This window comes from Electrophorus electricus, chromosome 7 (assembly GCF_041902795.1).
Source record: "Electrophorus electricus isolate QZ-2024a chromosome 7, ASM4190279v1, whole genome shotgun sequence".
In the NCBI taxonomy this organism is placed as follows: domain Eukaryota; kingdom Metazoa; phylum Chordata; class Actinopteri; order Gymnotiformes; family Gymnotidae; genus Electrophorus; species Electrophorus electricus.
In genome coordinates, this window is record NC_137503.1 from 9,134,238 (window position 1) to 9,147,719 (window position 13,482).

Below are 13,482 nucleotides of genomic sequence, written 5' to 3' on the forward strand. Positions count from 1 at the left end.
GCCAATCACCAACCAAATAACCAAACAACATATAACTTAACTAATCACAGATCTAATTAGCATAATCATAACATAGTCACAGTCCTTGTTCACTGAATGAAAGAAACAGACAGCTTTGGCAAGGATCTTGCGGTGTCACAGTTATTGGAAATAGAATATTTCACTAGAAGTACAAGTTGGTGCAGTTAGGAATTTTTCACATAAATTTCCATGTTGTTTTAAATAGCTACCAGCTCTTTTCACTTTACATTATAGTGTGCTTTAAATCATATGTAATTTATAAAAACAGAATATAATGTAATTTTCACCATGTTCCAGTTCGGTGATACACCAGCAAAATAGTGGAAAGTTGCATTATATATGAAAGGGTATTTAAAATAGTATTTCTGATCTTAATAATTCATTATTGCAAAATGTGAATTCAAAATTTCAACATGCAGCTGTAAAAACACAAGTCTTTGAGTGGAAAACAGCACTAACTATTAAGATTCAAACCAAGCAATAGAGAATTTAGGTTGTGGATAGCAAGTTAACGTCTTGAGTAGAACATAACTCATACTTTTTAAGGGGGGAGAAACATTAAAATGCTTAAATATTCAGTGACACTTCACAAGATAATTCATTTTTCTATAAGCAATTACCACATCATCCATTACACAAGACATGTGCTGTTCTCTTTGAACTATAAGTAACATGTTTGACACTGGATTTCAGGAATTCCTAGTAGATATTGTCTTGGATATAGACACATAGACTCATATTTGAAATGATGACATAAAAATGTTTTAAGATAACAGTACAAGCACTCTTTGCCTGCAGATTCCTCTCACTCTCACTTTTATATATTGTTTTTAAAGTTTTCTGGTTATGATCATACTGAAATTTGCTGCTTTGACTTGAAAATGTTTTGTTGGATTTGGGGATGTTTGTAAAATATTTGCGTTACACAGTTGATAGCATGAATAAATGTTTTTATTTCAAGGTTTTGTTTATCACATTCAGCATAGTTCTGTTAAGACAATGGCAAAGGAAAAAGTACTTAATCTAAATTCCAGACTTAATGTATTACAGTCATTTTTAACCTATTAAAAGCCATTACAATTAACAAAGCCTCTACAATTAACATCTGCTGGATTTAGACCTACCTATGAAATTAAAAAATCTTCAGGATTCTAATCTTAACTTGTTCATTTTAGCTCCCAGACTATGCTGTATATATATGTTAATAATATATGATTCAAGTGTTTGTTTTGTTTCTAAATATGCGACTCATTAATGCATGATTTATGTACTTTTTTGCAGATGGTCATATTGCTGGCTCTGTAAATTAATTTATATTGCCTGACTAACCTAGTGCTAAGTGAGGGTGTGATTGTGTCTTGTTGCTATGCATTCTATGTAATCTGTGTGTGGATGTGCCTGTGAATGTGTCTCTGCATGTGTAAGGATGTATTGTATGTGTTTCGTGTGTGCATGTGTCTGTGTGTGTGCGTGTGTATGTGCAAGTGTGAGAGTTTGTGGGTATATATGTATATGATCTTGGGAAATAAGGGTGGGGATACGTGAGCAATCGTGAGTATGTTAGTGTGACCATATCTAAGTATGTATGCCGTATTAATGAAGAATTACGTTTATATGTACGTCTAGACATTCCGGTCTCTTGCATGGGTTTGTTTGTGCGTGTGTGTGGGTGTGTGTTGCTGGAGAACGTTGTGTTTGTGTGCATTGCAGCAATGGTATACAGCAACCATGAATCTTCTGGGAACCTGGCTCACTGACCGAATGGACCAACAGCTCCATGTCTACCAACTCAAAATCCTCATCCGGATTGTAAAGGTAGTGTGTACAGTGAAATGTAAAACAACCACTATGTGTGCTGGGAGCTTTGATGTTATAGTATTATAATATATAATATACTATAATATAACATAATATACTATAATATATAATAGTATTATATTATACTATAATGATATTATAGTATGTTGGTTTGTGTAGATGTGTAAGATATTACATGACTGAGCAAGCTCAGCAGTATTTGACTTTCATTTGTACTTATAGAAAAAATATCGAGACTTTAGGCTGCAAGGTGTTCTTGACTCAACACTGAACAGCAAGATGTATGAAACAGTACGGAACCGCCTCACATTAGAAGAGGCCACTGCTTCCGTCAGAGAGGGCGGCATGCAGGGCATTTCCATGAAGGACAGTGATGAAGAGGATGAGGAGGATGATTAGGGCACCAACCCACCTGGTGCCCCACCCCTGCCACCTGAAACCTGGCCCATCAGCACCACCCTACCCTATCCCAACTTAGCTTGGTAACAGAAGATGCATGTACCAACTCTGATAATTCCAGTTAGTCACTCTAGGACACCCCTTCCCATCAGCTCGAATTGCCCACAAACAGAGCTAAAGTCAAGAAAATATCTAGTAATTATACTGAGTAAAAAGAAACTTTAAGAGTTACAAGAATGTGATTGACAAATTTAGCTGTGCAATGATATAGTAAAGAAAAAAACTAACACAGATATTTGGACTGATGCTACTTGGGAATTTATTTCTAATTGTTCCTAAGCAATATGGAGTACCATTTGTTTGACAATGTCGAGTGAGATTATTAGGTGTGTCCCTGTCCAATGCGATAGCATATATGGCGCTTCTTTGACGTATTCTTACATACATTAATGGTACATTGTTGTGAAGATGAGTGTATGGATCCTTTTCTTTGTATTGTCTGTTTTCAAAGTGGATGCCAACTGCTTCAAAACTAAAAATGAACATATGTATTTAAGTTAAAAGCTGTTAACTGTCAATGTCCTCTGTGTCTGCACATTCTCATAAAAATGTATGTTTTAGTTTTTTGTTTTTCTTCCTTTTTTATCTTATTTGTGCTGAGGTTCTGTGACTCTAATGAGGCTTTTATGTTGCACCTCACCAACAACACATTGTTTCACATTCATCTCAAAATGAAAATTAATTGGTATTCTAGAAAGGCAATATTCTCTTAGCTCCATTTTGATATATTATTAGAGACGTCTTTTTATTTGGATGTCAGTAATGACCACAAAATATATTTTTGTTCAGTTTAACTTTTACAAAGAAAAGAGATATCTTGTTTTGTTTTTTTGTTTTTTGGGGGTTTTTTTTGTTTGTTTTGGTTCTATTAAAGATATTGTTTTCTGTTATTACTTCTGTAGCCAGAGATATGTGCCATTTCTGGGGGGGGTCTCACTATTGTTTTGTAAATACAAAGCTGTACATTGCATTCTGAGCCATCACTGCATGCCTGTGGGTTCCACCTTCTCCAAAAGCTTTTTTTTTTCTGTGTCAGTTAGCTGGTGGATTCATTCTTGGGTTTGCCTTATAAAAAGCCAACAGTTGTAATATGCAAGAGCTGTGGCCTCTCAATAAATATAACTGTACAAATGCATTGGTTGTTTGTGTTTGTTTACTTTTTGAAAGTTTCACATTTTATTTCTTATAAAGTGATTAATATGTCTTGTACCCTTAACAGATTCCTGATAGGTATCTAAGTAACTGAATGTACTGTTACATGTTATTACCTGTAATATTTTCATTTCATTTCTTTTTAATATTTTCATTAAAAAGAATAGAAGGACTTTAACGAACATGTCATAGCTAATATTCATAATTCTGCAATATTCTTGTTACTTTTGTATGCCACTGAGTAGGTTGCGCTTTTATTTTGATATTTGGAAAAGTGTGCACGGCGGCTCGCTTCACTACTGTGAAATAGCGTCATGAGGCGTTCCGGCTAAATTGGTATCTTAGTTTGTTCTACCAGTTAATTTAGCAAAGAGATTAAATGCCAACTGTACCTCCTGGATCTATATTTGTAACGGACTGGCATCGCAGTCCAGAAAGCAGAGAATATTTCAACAAGATATTGTACAAGAAAAAACGTCGAAAATTTGGTATGTTTTCATCTCTATGGATACCAAGCCCCGCAGTCTTCTGCTGGCCCCTAGGTTTATCAAGCGTTACGTAGACCGGAGACTAATAAGATCAGATTCTAGTTGGTTTGCTTGTATTTTTCGAGTGGTAATTGAAAGGCAAAATTGATCATGTGTCATAACACGCTGGGAAGTTTGAATTAAGAAGAGACCTTTGCCGCCACCCATTTATTAGAAGCACCTACATTTTACAAAGCAGCTATATTGATATATTGTGTGGGTGGTGGACCTTTCACAGCCCCAGTAACAGTTGCAATGGGTTTTGTGCCGCTGCCACGGGACACATCTTAGTTATGGGTGTTTTCACATTTGACAGGGCTGAAGTGGACTGTCACTTAAATATATATCCGGCTACTAATGATCAGAAACTGATCAATTCAACAATGTCTAACATAGCTAGGTAGCATGCAGGCTATAGGCTCTAAATTCCCACCTAGTGGTAGCTAGTGAGTGTAAGTGTTGACAGTTTGTTATTATTGTTTTAGTCAAACATTTTCTTTGCATATTTCATATCAGGCCTCTTGGAAGCTCCAGTGATGCCACCTAATTTGAAAGCAGACACCGTTCGGTACAAGGTTTTCATCTCGGGTAAAAGTGGAGTGGGGAAAACTGCTCTTGCTGCTCGGCTGACTGGTCTTGAGATTCCAAACGTACACTATGAAACAACAGGTAAATGCCCTTCGAATTTTATACAGTTATACTGGACAGGTTATTCTGGTATTGAGCTTCTGCACAATAACTTAATCCACAGAAAGCAAAATTAGGCTACTGTTACGGTATACATTATTGTGTCTACTATTTAGTAGTTATTAGATACTCGGAATTATGAAAAGAACATATGGCTCTCATTTTAGACCTACAAAAATTGGGACTAAACAAACAGGGTCTCTAACCCCACAGGCATGGAGACGTCTGTGGTGTTTTGGCCTGTGAAGCTAAGGGAGAGTGGTCGTGTGCTCTTCTTCCATTTCCAGCTCTGGGACTGTGGAGAAAATGTCATGTGCAGATTTGACCACATGCTACCGGTAACGGCATCTTTCTACCACATACTTTCCCAAATGCACCTCCTTTATTTTTTCACCCTGAATTGTCATTGATTTTTTTGCAGTCCTGCGAGGAACAGGCGGATGCCATTCTCCTTCTGTTCTCCTTCACTGACCACGGCTCTTTTGAGGACATCTCAAATCAGATGCCTCGGCTCACAGACCCCTCAGACAGAGTTGTCAGATTGGTGGTTGGCACCAAGTATCCTTTAGTCAGAGCTGAAATTTAATTGACATGATCTGTGTTTGACCCACTTTTGTGGTCCAGGTTTTAAGAATATTGTGGTGTTGAAATAAGATTGTTGGAATTCATTCTCATGTAGAATGTGATATTTGGGGCAGAGGTTATTTAAATGATATTTCAGCTGAGTGCCAAGACATTGGAAGCAGTGATCTTTATTCCAAAAATCAATAATAGATCATGATAGATGTGCTTTGAATTCAGAGCATAGACCTTAACCATAGAGATTTGACTTGTTTATGCACACAGATGTGACAGAGAGTGAGATCACAGCATTTCAGGAGGTGTGGGGTGTGCCCGTCTTCCGTGTGGGAGGTGATGTGAGCAGTGGGATGGGTGAGATCGCACCCTTATTAAATGCCTTGGCAGAAAACCTATGGCACCAGGACTGTGCACATGCTTCTAACTCCCTATCCCCACCTTCTTAATCTCAAGATATAGGCCCAGAGGTCATTGTATGACCTCAGCTTAGTCAGTCATGCTTAGAGTTAGTCATGTTGTTTTACTTTGTGTGAGACACAAAAGACTTGGTGTGAACTCAACTCAAATAACAATCTCAAAGGTCTTGTTAAAGCCCTTGACTCTTATATGTATAGCTATGTACATACTTACTACTTGAACAGCTGTAAGTGCTTTTCTAAATTAAAACTTTACACTTCTTCTATGTATGGAGTAAACATTTGACTAAATTACTTTGTGCATTGTAATTATCTAATGAAAATGATTCTGTTCAATATGAGCTTGAATGGATTGGTCCAGGATTAATCTTAACCAAGCACCAAGATCAGGTATGTTGGAAATAAGTTTAATAGCTGACGAAGCACTCTAAACAATAAAGCTACCTCAACTCATTCAACCATTTCTCCTTATTAAAAGATATATTGAAAATATAATATCATTTATTTATTTTAATTCAACAGCAACAACAATGTAAGCATTAGTTTCAGAAGCTTACTGATTCCTCCTAAATATGTATAAAATAAACTTAATAACATGGTTGCATATTCAAAACAACAGCTATTTCACCACAAAATAATCAAATTGTTATTTAATTAATTGTAGTGCATTAGGCAATCTACATATTACTTTTTAAATACATTTTTGTTAAGAAAATGATTGAGAAATGCTGTTTTATCCTGCAATATACATCAGTCACAATGAGACACTAATCAATTAGTTGTACTTAAAAGAAGCAAAACAAAACATATCTGTCTGGAAGCTATAGTGACCTTTGCAGTAAGTGTACAGTCCTGTACTGGAACAATTCATTGCCTGATTCTATGCCTTGTGTTTGCAAGCAGTAACTGTTAATGCACCACTTTTCCCCAGGGATGATGTCACTGACATGGGGTCCACATCTGCTGGAAACTGACATTTGTGTGAAAATATATCCATGATTGTGCCATCTGGTGCAAGCTGGTCAACAGAAACAATTAGGTAAAACTGACTGTTCCAGAAAAAAAAACAAACATGAATCTGGAAAATGTGAGGGTGTAAAGATATAAAGAACATTCTTTGTTGGAATGACTGGAGCGTTTATTTCCCACAGTCCCCCAAATGTTCTTAAATACACTACAAAGCTACATCAAGGTTTCATCCTCACTGGCTTCCTAGGTTGTCTAGATGTAATAGCATTATTTTGCTTACCTTCTCAGCAGAAACTTGAATGAGGTTATTTGAAGAGGTTACAATTACTTGCTCTGGTGAGAATGCACTCAAATCCACTGTGAATATGTACATTTCTCCCACAGTGCAAACTTTCCCCTTTAGAAAACATAGTTTTGCTATTGAGGTGCAACTTAACAAATCTGTAAATCACAATCATCTGACATGCAAGTAAGTTGCTTCTAATGTAGTAGTACATAATCTACAACATACATGCATTTTAGTTAGATTTGAAAAGATTTCCTGAACTCACCTTTGGATCTAAGCTTGACATTATGAAGTTTTTGGTACACAGTAAACAAGTGCTAGTTTTTCTTCTAAAACTTTTTTTTTTTTTTGCAAAATACTGCTATATTTAGTCTAAGTAATATAATACTTTACTGTGCTGAGCTTCTAGAAGCATTACACCTATTTCTCCACTCTCCTGTTCTACTGCCTCCACTGAGCGTCTTGGAGTTTGTTATTTGAGTTTTGGTTGTGGTTTAATAATGGTGATGTTAATATGATGTCTAGGCGTAGAATTTATCATGTAAGAGAGAACTTGAACTGAATCCTAATAATAGTTATCCGTTATGCGTCCGTCCCTGTTCAGAAAACCTTAGTGTTTGCATGAATAGAAATGGGAAAATAACATGAGATGCCATGACAGCAAACAAGAGGTCCAATTCACTCCACATTACAAATATACAGATGTGGAAAATTGTTATTAAGCATACAGACAAATGCAGTTATGCAATATTTAGAAAACTGATGTAACATTCTAAACCTATGGCTCACAAGCATTAATTATCATATCCATTCTAAGCAGCTTACTGGGTTTCCTTCATTAGCATAATGGAATATTGTATTGTGTGCCAAACAAAATGATAAACGAGTCATACCCTTATTTTAAACTTATGGGCATTTTTAATGTGACTTGTGCTTGGCCTTTTATTTTGAAGCTAGGTTGTGCCCGTAACGGCCATTCGGCAGAATTTCTAACTTCACCGGGAGGCGGCACCTTCCGTTGGCAAAAATTGTGCAGGCGAGTTTTCTTCTTTAGATGAGTTAAATATTTAAATAGACTTTAATTTACGAAGCTTTTAAGTACATAAAACTAGTCTATATCATCACCTAAATCGACTCCGGCCTATTTGACTTTGTGGTGATAAAGTAGCCTGCGCCTGGCCAGGCACAAAGCAAGGCCACCGCCATGAAGCTCACGGACAATGTGTTGCGGAGTTTCAGGGTTGCTAAGGTTTTCCGAGAAAATTCGGACAAAATAAATTGCTTTGACTTCAGTTCAAACGGCGAGACGGTGATATCAAGCAGCGATGATGACTCGATTGTTTTGTATGACTGCCAGGAAGGAAAGTGAGTAAGCAGTATTTCGATATTTTAGTTAGTAGCTGTCGGGCTTCTCGGCGAATACTCGATAGCGTAACGGGAGGTGGGCGACGTTCTCTGCTCTCTGAACTGCCGCTGCTTGTGTGGTATTCGCTAAGCACGACGCATTGAGGCCCGAAAGCCTCGGCCTCAACTAGCTAGCTAGTCGAAATCTAGCTATCTAACCTACTATATCGGGGTAAATTAATCGAGTTATGCGAACCCTGGAGTTACCAAATATGTAGCTAACAGCTAAGTCAACATTTCGGTGGACATCGGTTTAGAAATGTCCGTAATGGAACTCCTAGCTATTTATGTTGCTAACGCTAGCTAAATGCTCCCTTACTCAACTAGCTAATAATTACGGCGTATATCGCCTGTCTGTATTGGTTATTTCTAGGAATTCTATGCGTCATTCACTTAGGAAAGAAACATTTAAAGGGCAAATCTATTGCAGTTTTCGCGGTTAATTTAAAGACCCTTTTAAGTTTTTGGATACCTTGAAGAAAAGCCTGCATTCAATTTTATTGTTTTACTAGATAACTACAATGGTCCTGTTTCTTTTGTCCCACTAAATTGTTTGCAACACAGACCCAAGCGGACCCTCTACAGTAAAAAGTATGGAGTGGATCTCATCAGGTACACGCATGCTGCCAATACAGTCGTCTACAGCTCCAACAAGATTGATGGTATGTCTCTTTGAAAGCTCAAGTCATGTCTAGTTCTGTTTGTATCTTGACGTGCATGCTGTAGCCATGTTATAGCGCCTCCCATAATGAGACACCTGTTTGTTATTGAGCTGTGCTTGTAAGCTGCATTCCTTCCATGTTATTTAACGTTGTTCATAGTGTCAGTTTGATGGTTATAAATTATAGATCTGTCAGTCATGTTTGGCTGGAAATTCAATGTGTAGTACTAATACGCGTTTTATCACCCTCTCTGAATACTCTACCCAATTCTTATTCAGGGCTACCAGGCTGTGCCCACTCTGGCTTGAGGTAGTTGTTTGTACAGTTTGAGGGTCTGTGATTCTACCCTTTCAAGGAGCTAACTGTACAGACTACTGCCTTGCCCAGGCTGGTGCTCACTCATCTAAAGCTCTACCTGGATATCCACACCAACAGGAACTTTGATGCTGGCTCAAAAGTAGTTTTTATTGGGCTCCATTAGAGCTTGCCATCACCTGACTTTAAAATGCAATCACAAATAATTTTGTGAAGCCTTTTTTTAAAAAAACAAAACAAAAAAACAGTATTTCCCATATAAAAGTATTTGAAATGCTTTGCTGGATTGGTTTATAATCCAGGATTGTCTTCTCACTTTATGTATTAATGCAGACACTATACGGTACCTGTCTCTACATGACAATAAGTACATTCGTTACTTTCCGGGGCACAATAAAAGGTAAGGAATCTGAAAAATATGGTTTTAAACTAATGTGATCTGTGAGCTAAGAGGTTGGAAGCTTGAAATGTTAACAGTGCTCAATAACGCAAATAAATTTGAGTTACCAGATTGCTACATTTACAGTGATTTTGTTTGGGGGGAGGGGGGACTAGCTACATTTGGACTTTCGAAACCCAGAGATTGTGTTGACATTTGTGTTTGTCATTTCTGACCATATGGACCATATTGAATTATAATTTCACAGGGTCGTTGCACTTTCCATGTCGCCGGTTGACGACACCTTCATCTCTGGCTCCCTGGATAAAACTATTCGGCTATGGGACCTTCGCTCCCCCAACTGCCAGGTGATGTCTCTTGTGCTCTGAGTTTATGCACTGTCGTTGTTGTCCAATATTATGATTCCAGCTCTTCCATCAGCCTGATGAGAATCCTCTTGTGGTCACAGGGCCTAATGCATCTGCAGGGAAAACCAGTATGCTCGTTTGATCCTGAGGGCTTGATATTTGCTGCAGGAGTCAACTCTGAGATGGTCAAACTCTATGACCTGCGTTCTTTTGACAAAGTAAGTGGTAAATTCAACTAAACTGAACATCAGTCCTTGACGTCATATTTAGATGAGGGAATGTTGTTGGTTTTTTTTGTTTTTTATTTACAAACGGCAAAAATAATAAAGCTAAGACATTAAGCTTTAAATATTGCTTCATAATTTTACAAACTTGATTTTGGAGGCCCACGTGTATCCCTTCCTTGGGTCATTGTTTTGTTTTTTTGTTTTTTTTTTAATCTGTACGGGGAGCACTATTCAGATTTTCAAAAATTCCTCATTGGGCATTAAGAAAATTAAGAGGAATATATAAACTCTGTCAAAGGTCAGCCAGTCCTTGTGATTGCTAATGGTGTACAGTTCAGTTAGCTATATCTGTTCATAATGTTTGCAATATATAATCATTGGCATGTTTAATGCATATGGAAAAGTAATCTTTCATTGTCTTCTGTAGGGTCCCTTTGCTACATTCAAATTGCAGTATGAACGCACATGTGAGTGGACTGGCCTCAAATTCAGCAATGATGGGAAACTCATTCTGGTCTCCAGCAATGGAGGAACACTCAGACTGCTTGATGCTTTCAAAGGAGCTGTGCTGCATTCCTTTGGGGTGAGAGTGTGGTTAATTCTTGAAGTCATTTGTTTAGCTGACTAGCCATATTTGGTTTGGATTAGTTTCAGGGGGGGGTCTGTAATAAAACATTTTTTTTTACATATCTCTTCAGTGATAAATATCTTGCATCTAGACAGCAATAAAATTACCACAGGTGCAGCAAGTTTTTAATGGGTCGTATTTTCTACAAGCTCCAATCTTTGCAACACATGTTCATATGATTACGCTTTGTTGTCAATGTGACATCCAAGCAGTTGAAGAGGCAGTGGAGTAGAAAGAGATGCTTTATTTTTGTTTGGGGTGAAACAAGGATACAGCTCTGATTTGAAAACATAAACATAATTTGTAAGTGCTTTTTCTTTATTTTTATTTAGTTTACTTACTATAACACCCATGTCCCCCCTCCCAATTTGGAAAGTATTTATCTGGGGCAGGTAGCATCTACATGGAAATTCATGGACATATGTATCTGGGCAGGACTAAAATTTCCAGATGAGTGCTGGGTTACAACAATAACAAAAAAAAAAAATCACAAGGTCTTTTGGGCTGAAATGTTCTCTGAAGGAGAACACCACCACTAATAGGCAATTACCCCAGGACTCCATATAAATTTACCCACATTGGAGTAGAGCATATGTTTGTTTTTTTAATTAAATTTTTTCTGCTTGCTGTTACATCATGCCAGATTGCACATTATCTAAGTATTTGCAAAGTTAATAAATGCGTATTAACAATATTCCATTAATTAGCAATACATAGAATTTATGAATATCAAATCCCTAAAGGCTCTAGTGCTTCATGTTGCTATTCTCTTCTGGGGAATAGGAACCAGACTGGTCCTCTGAAAGTATCTTCAACAGAGTTGGGGATCAGATCATGGTGTCTTAATAATACAAGTAACATTCCTTTTATGTCTAAAGGACATGGAGATGGAAAGTGAATAACTGCATTGGAAACCTTATTGTTGGAAATACTTAATGACTTGCAACCCTTTTAGCTCTACTTAACAATCGATCGAAGATGGACAAAGAGAACATATCACCTCCTTGCCTGCAGTGTGTTCATAACAGCTAAAGTTTTGCGAGAAAACAATGCACTAGAGGCAGGATTCAGTCAGTTGTAGTACAGTTGGAGAGAACCTGAAGGACTCATGTGTGCGTGTAGCCCTAGATGACAGCTGTACCTTAATTCCTTGTGTTCCTTAATTCCTCATTTTACTTCATGCTCTTTTTCCATGCAAAGCTGCTTTATCTAACTCAAAGTGGTGAGGACTGCAGGAAATGTCTTGCCTGTGTTATGTAAGGCAATGGTTTTTGTCATTGTCTTGAAGTCACATTCTTTTGTTATTCTGCTCTGCAGGGCTACAACAACAGCAAAGGTGTGATTCTGGAAGCTTCCTTCACCCCAGACTCGCAGTTTGTCATGATTGGTAAGATGAAAACCTTTTACCATCTGTAATATATAAAAGCCTGGAGAATATCTTCAGCAGTTACCTAGTTTGAGAAAGCAACAGGTCTGTCTGGAAAAACATTAGTTGGCCATTGCCTTGCGGCAGAGCTCTGAGTGCAGCTTGGTTCTCTAGGTTCAGAGGATGGGAAGATCCACGTGTGGAATGCTGAGAGTGGAATGAAGGTAGCAGTGCTGGATGGGAAGCATACAGGGCCCGTCACCTGCCTACAGTTTAACCCCAAGTTCATGACCTTTGCCAGTGCCTGTTCTAACATGGTGATTGCACGGATACATCACACATAGCTTGAATGATGGTCTTTGGTGTACACTCAGTGGCTTTCCTACAAAGACTACTTAGTTAGCTTTGATGCAAATACCATAGTTTGAGTAGATAGATTTGTGCCTAATGGATTGTTTATTATTACTGTTAAGTTTTGTTTGTTTGTTTTTTTATCTTGTAGGTAGCTCTTCTTGTTATGTAAGGCAGGCTAAATTCAAATGTAATGGTGTGTGTGTTTTCAGCACAGGTCATTCCCTGAAATACATATATGCAGTACAAAACAAGTTCATACTAGGCAACTAACTACTAAATGCAACAGTATTTGTGTTTGCTTAAAAAAAAACCCATTCTAACCTCACTTCTCTTTTCCACAGGCATTTTGGTTACCCACAATTGATGACTGATGGAGCTGTGCTCTTAACATTACTTTAAATTTGGTTGCTCCAAGTTGCTCCAATCCAACAGATGGCAGCATGTACACTGCCAATGGCTCGCTGGGACTGCTTGCTGGACTGTAAATAAGTTGGCCATGAGGGAAAAGTTGTATTTCTTTTTGTTAATTTTATAATTATCATTAAACAATGTTCTTTTGTAAAACAGTTTAATCTGTTTGTGATGTGCATTTATTCATGAGGACAATGTTTGCTCTAAATGCAAAATAGTTTTCTAAATACAGGAGTGTACAAAAGTCTTTTGATTTTTGATATGTTTTTTTTTTAGCTATTGCATAATTCAGTGGATAAGAACGTAAGGCAGTCTGCTCTAACATGCTTAAATAAATATGTATAGGCTACAGCTCTTCCTCTTTAAATGGTTAAAAAAAATCTGGCTTTTGGAAAACATGCTTCATTCCTTAATTTCCACAGCCTGAATCTGCAACTTCTGAAACCTCATTGTG

General features: G+C 37.5%; 3 protein-coding genes across 16 annotated transcripts in view; all 3 read left to right on the forward strand.

The window, feature by feature from the left end:
* cadpsb (Ca2+-dependent activator protein for secretion b) overlaps positions 1 to 3,433 on the forward strand; it is a 65,574-nt gene extending 62,141 nt beyond the window's left edge. For all 11 annotated transcript variants that reach the window (XM_081717275.1, XM_081717276.1, XM_027007875.3 and 8 more), the window contains 2 exons: positions 1,732 to 1,836; positions 2,062 to 3,433. In XM_081717275.1, coding sequence (XP_081573401.1) covers positions 1,732 to 1,836; positions 2,062 to 2,238 — 282 coding nt within the window. In that variant the 3' untranslated portion in view covers positions 2,239 to 3,433. The remainder of the gene's footprint in view (positions 1 to 1,731; positions 1,837 to 2,061) is intronic.
* Positions 3,434 to 3,747: 314 nt separating this feature from the next.
* On the forward strand, positions 3,748 to 5,950 carry cplane2 (ciliogenesis and planar polarity effector 2). Of its 3 annotated transcripts, none has more exons than XM_027007877.3 (5): positions 3,748 to 3,938; positions 4,494 to 4,646; positions 4,878 to 5,002; positions 5,086 to 5,222; positions 5,858 to 5,950. In XM_027007877.3, exons 1-5 carry the CDS (start codon positions 3,830 to 3,832, stop codon positions 5,943 to 5,945), a joined length of 612 nt encoding a protein of 203 aa, XP_026863678.2. In that variant the 5' UTR covers positions 3,748 to 3,829; the 3' UTR covers positions 5,946 to 5,950. The 3 variants fall into 3 exon arrangements, with proteins under 3 accessions (XP_026863678.2, XP_026863677.1, XP_081573408.1); XM_027007876.3 differs by having other exon boundaries at positions 5,488 to 5,925; XM_081717282.1 differs by lacking the exon at positions 5,858 to 5,950 and adding an exon at positions 5,511 to 5,670.
* wdr82 (WD repeat domain 82) lies at positions 5,910 to 13,189 on the forward strand. Of its 2 annotated transcripts, XM_081717281.1 has the most exons (10): positions 5,910 to 6,049; positions 6,591 to 6,698; positions 8,883 to 8,980; positions 9,629 to 9,695; positions 9,943 to 10,042; positions 10,144 to 10,260; positions 10,697 to 10,852; positions 12,215 to 12,284; positions 12,438 to 12,580; positions 12,959 to 13,189. In XM_081717281.1, the coding sequence occupies exons 2-10, from the start codon at positions 6,655 to 6,657 to the stop codon at positions 12,986 to 12,988; spliced, it is 825 nt and encodes a 274-aa protein (XP_081573407.1). In that variant the 5' UTR covers positions 5,910 to 6,049; positions 6,591 to 6,654; the 3' UTR covers positions 12,989 to 13,189. The 2 variants fall into 2 exon arrangements, with proteins under 2 accessions (XP_081573407.1, XP_026863720.1); XM_027007919.3 differs by lacking the exons at positions 5,910 to 6,049; positions 6,591 to 6,698 and adding an exon at positions 7,898 to 8,279.
* The last annotated feature ends 293 nt before the right edge of the window (positions 13,190 to 13,482 follow it).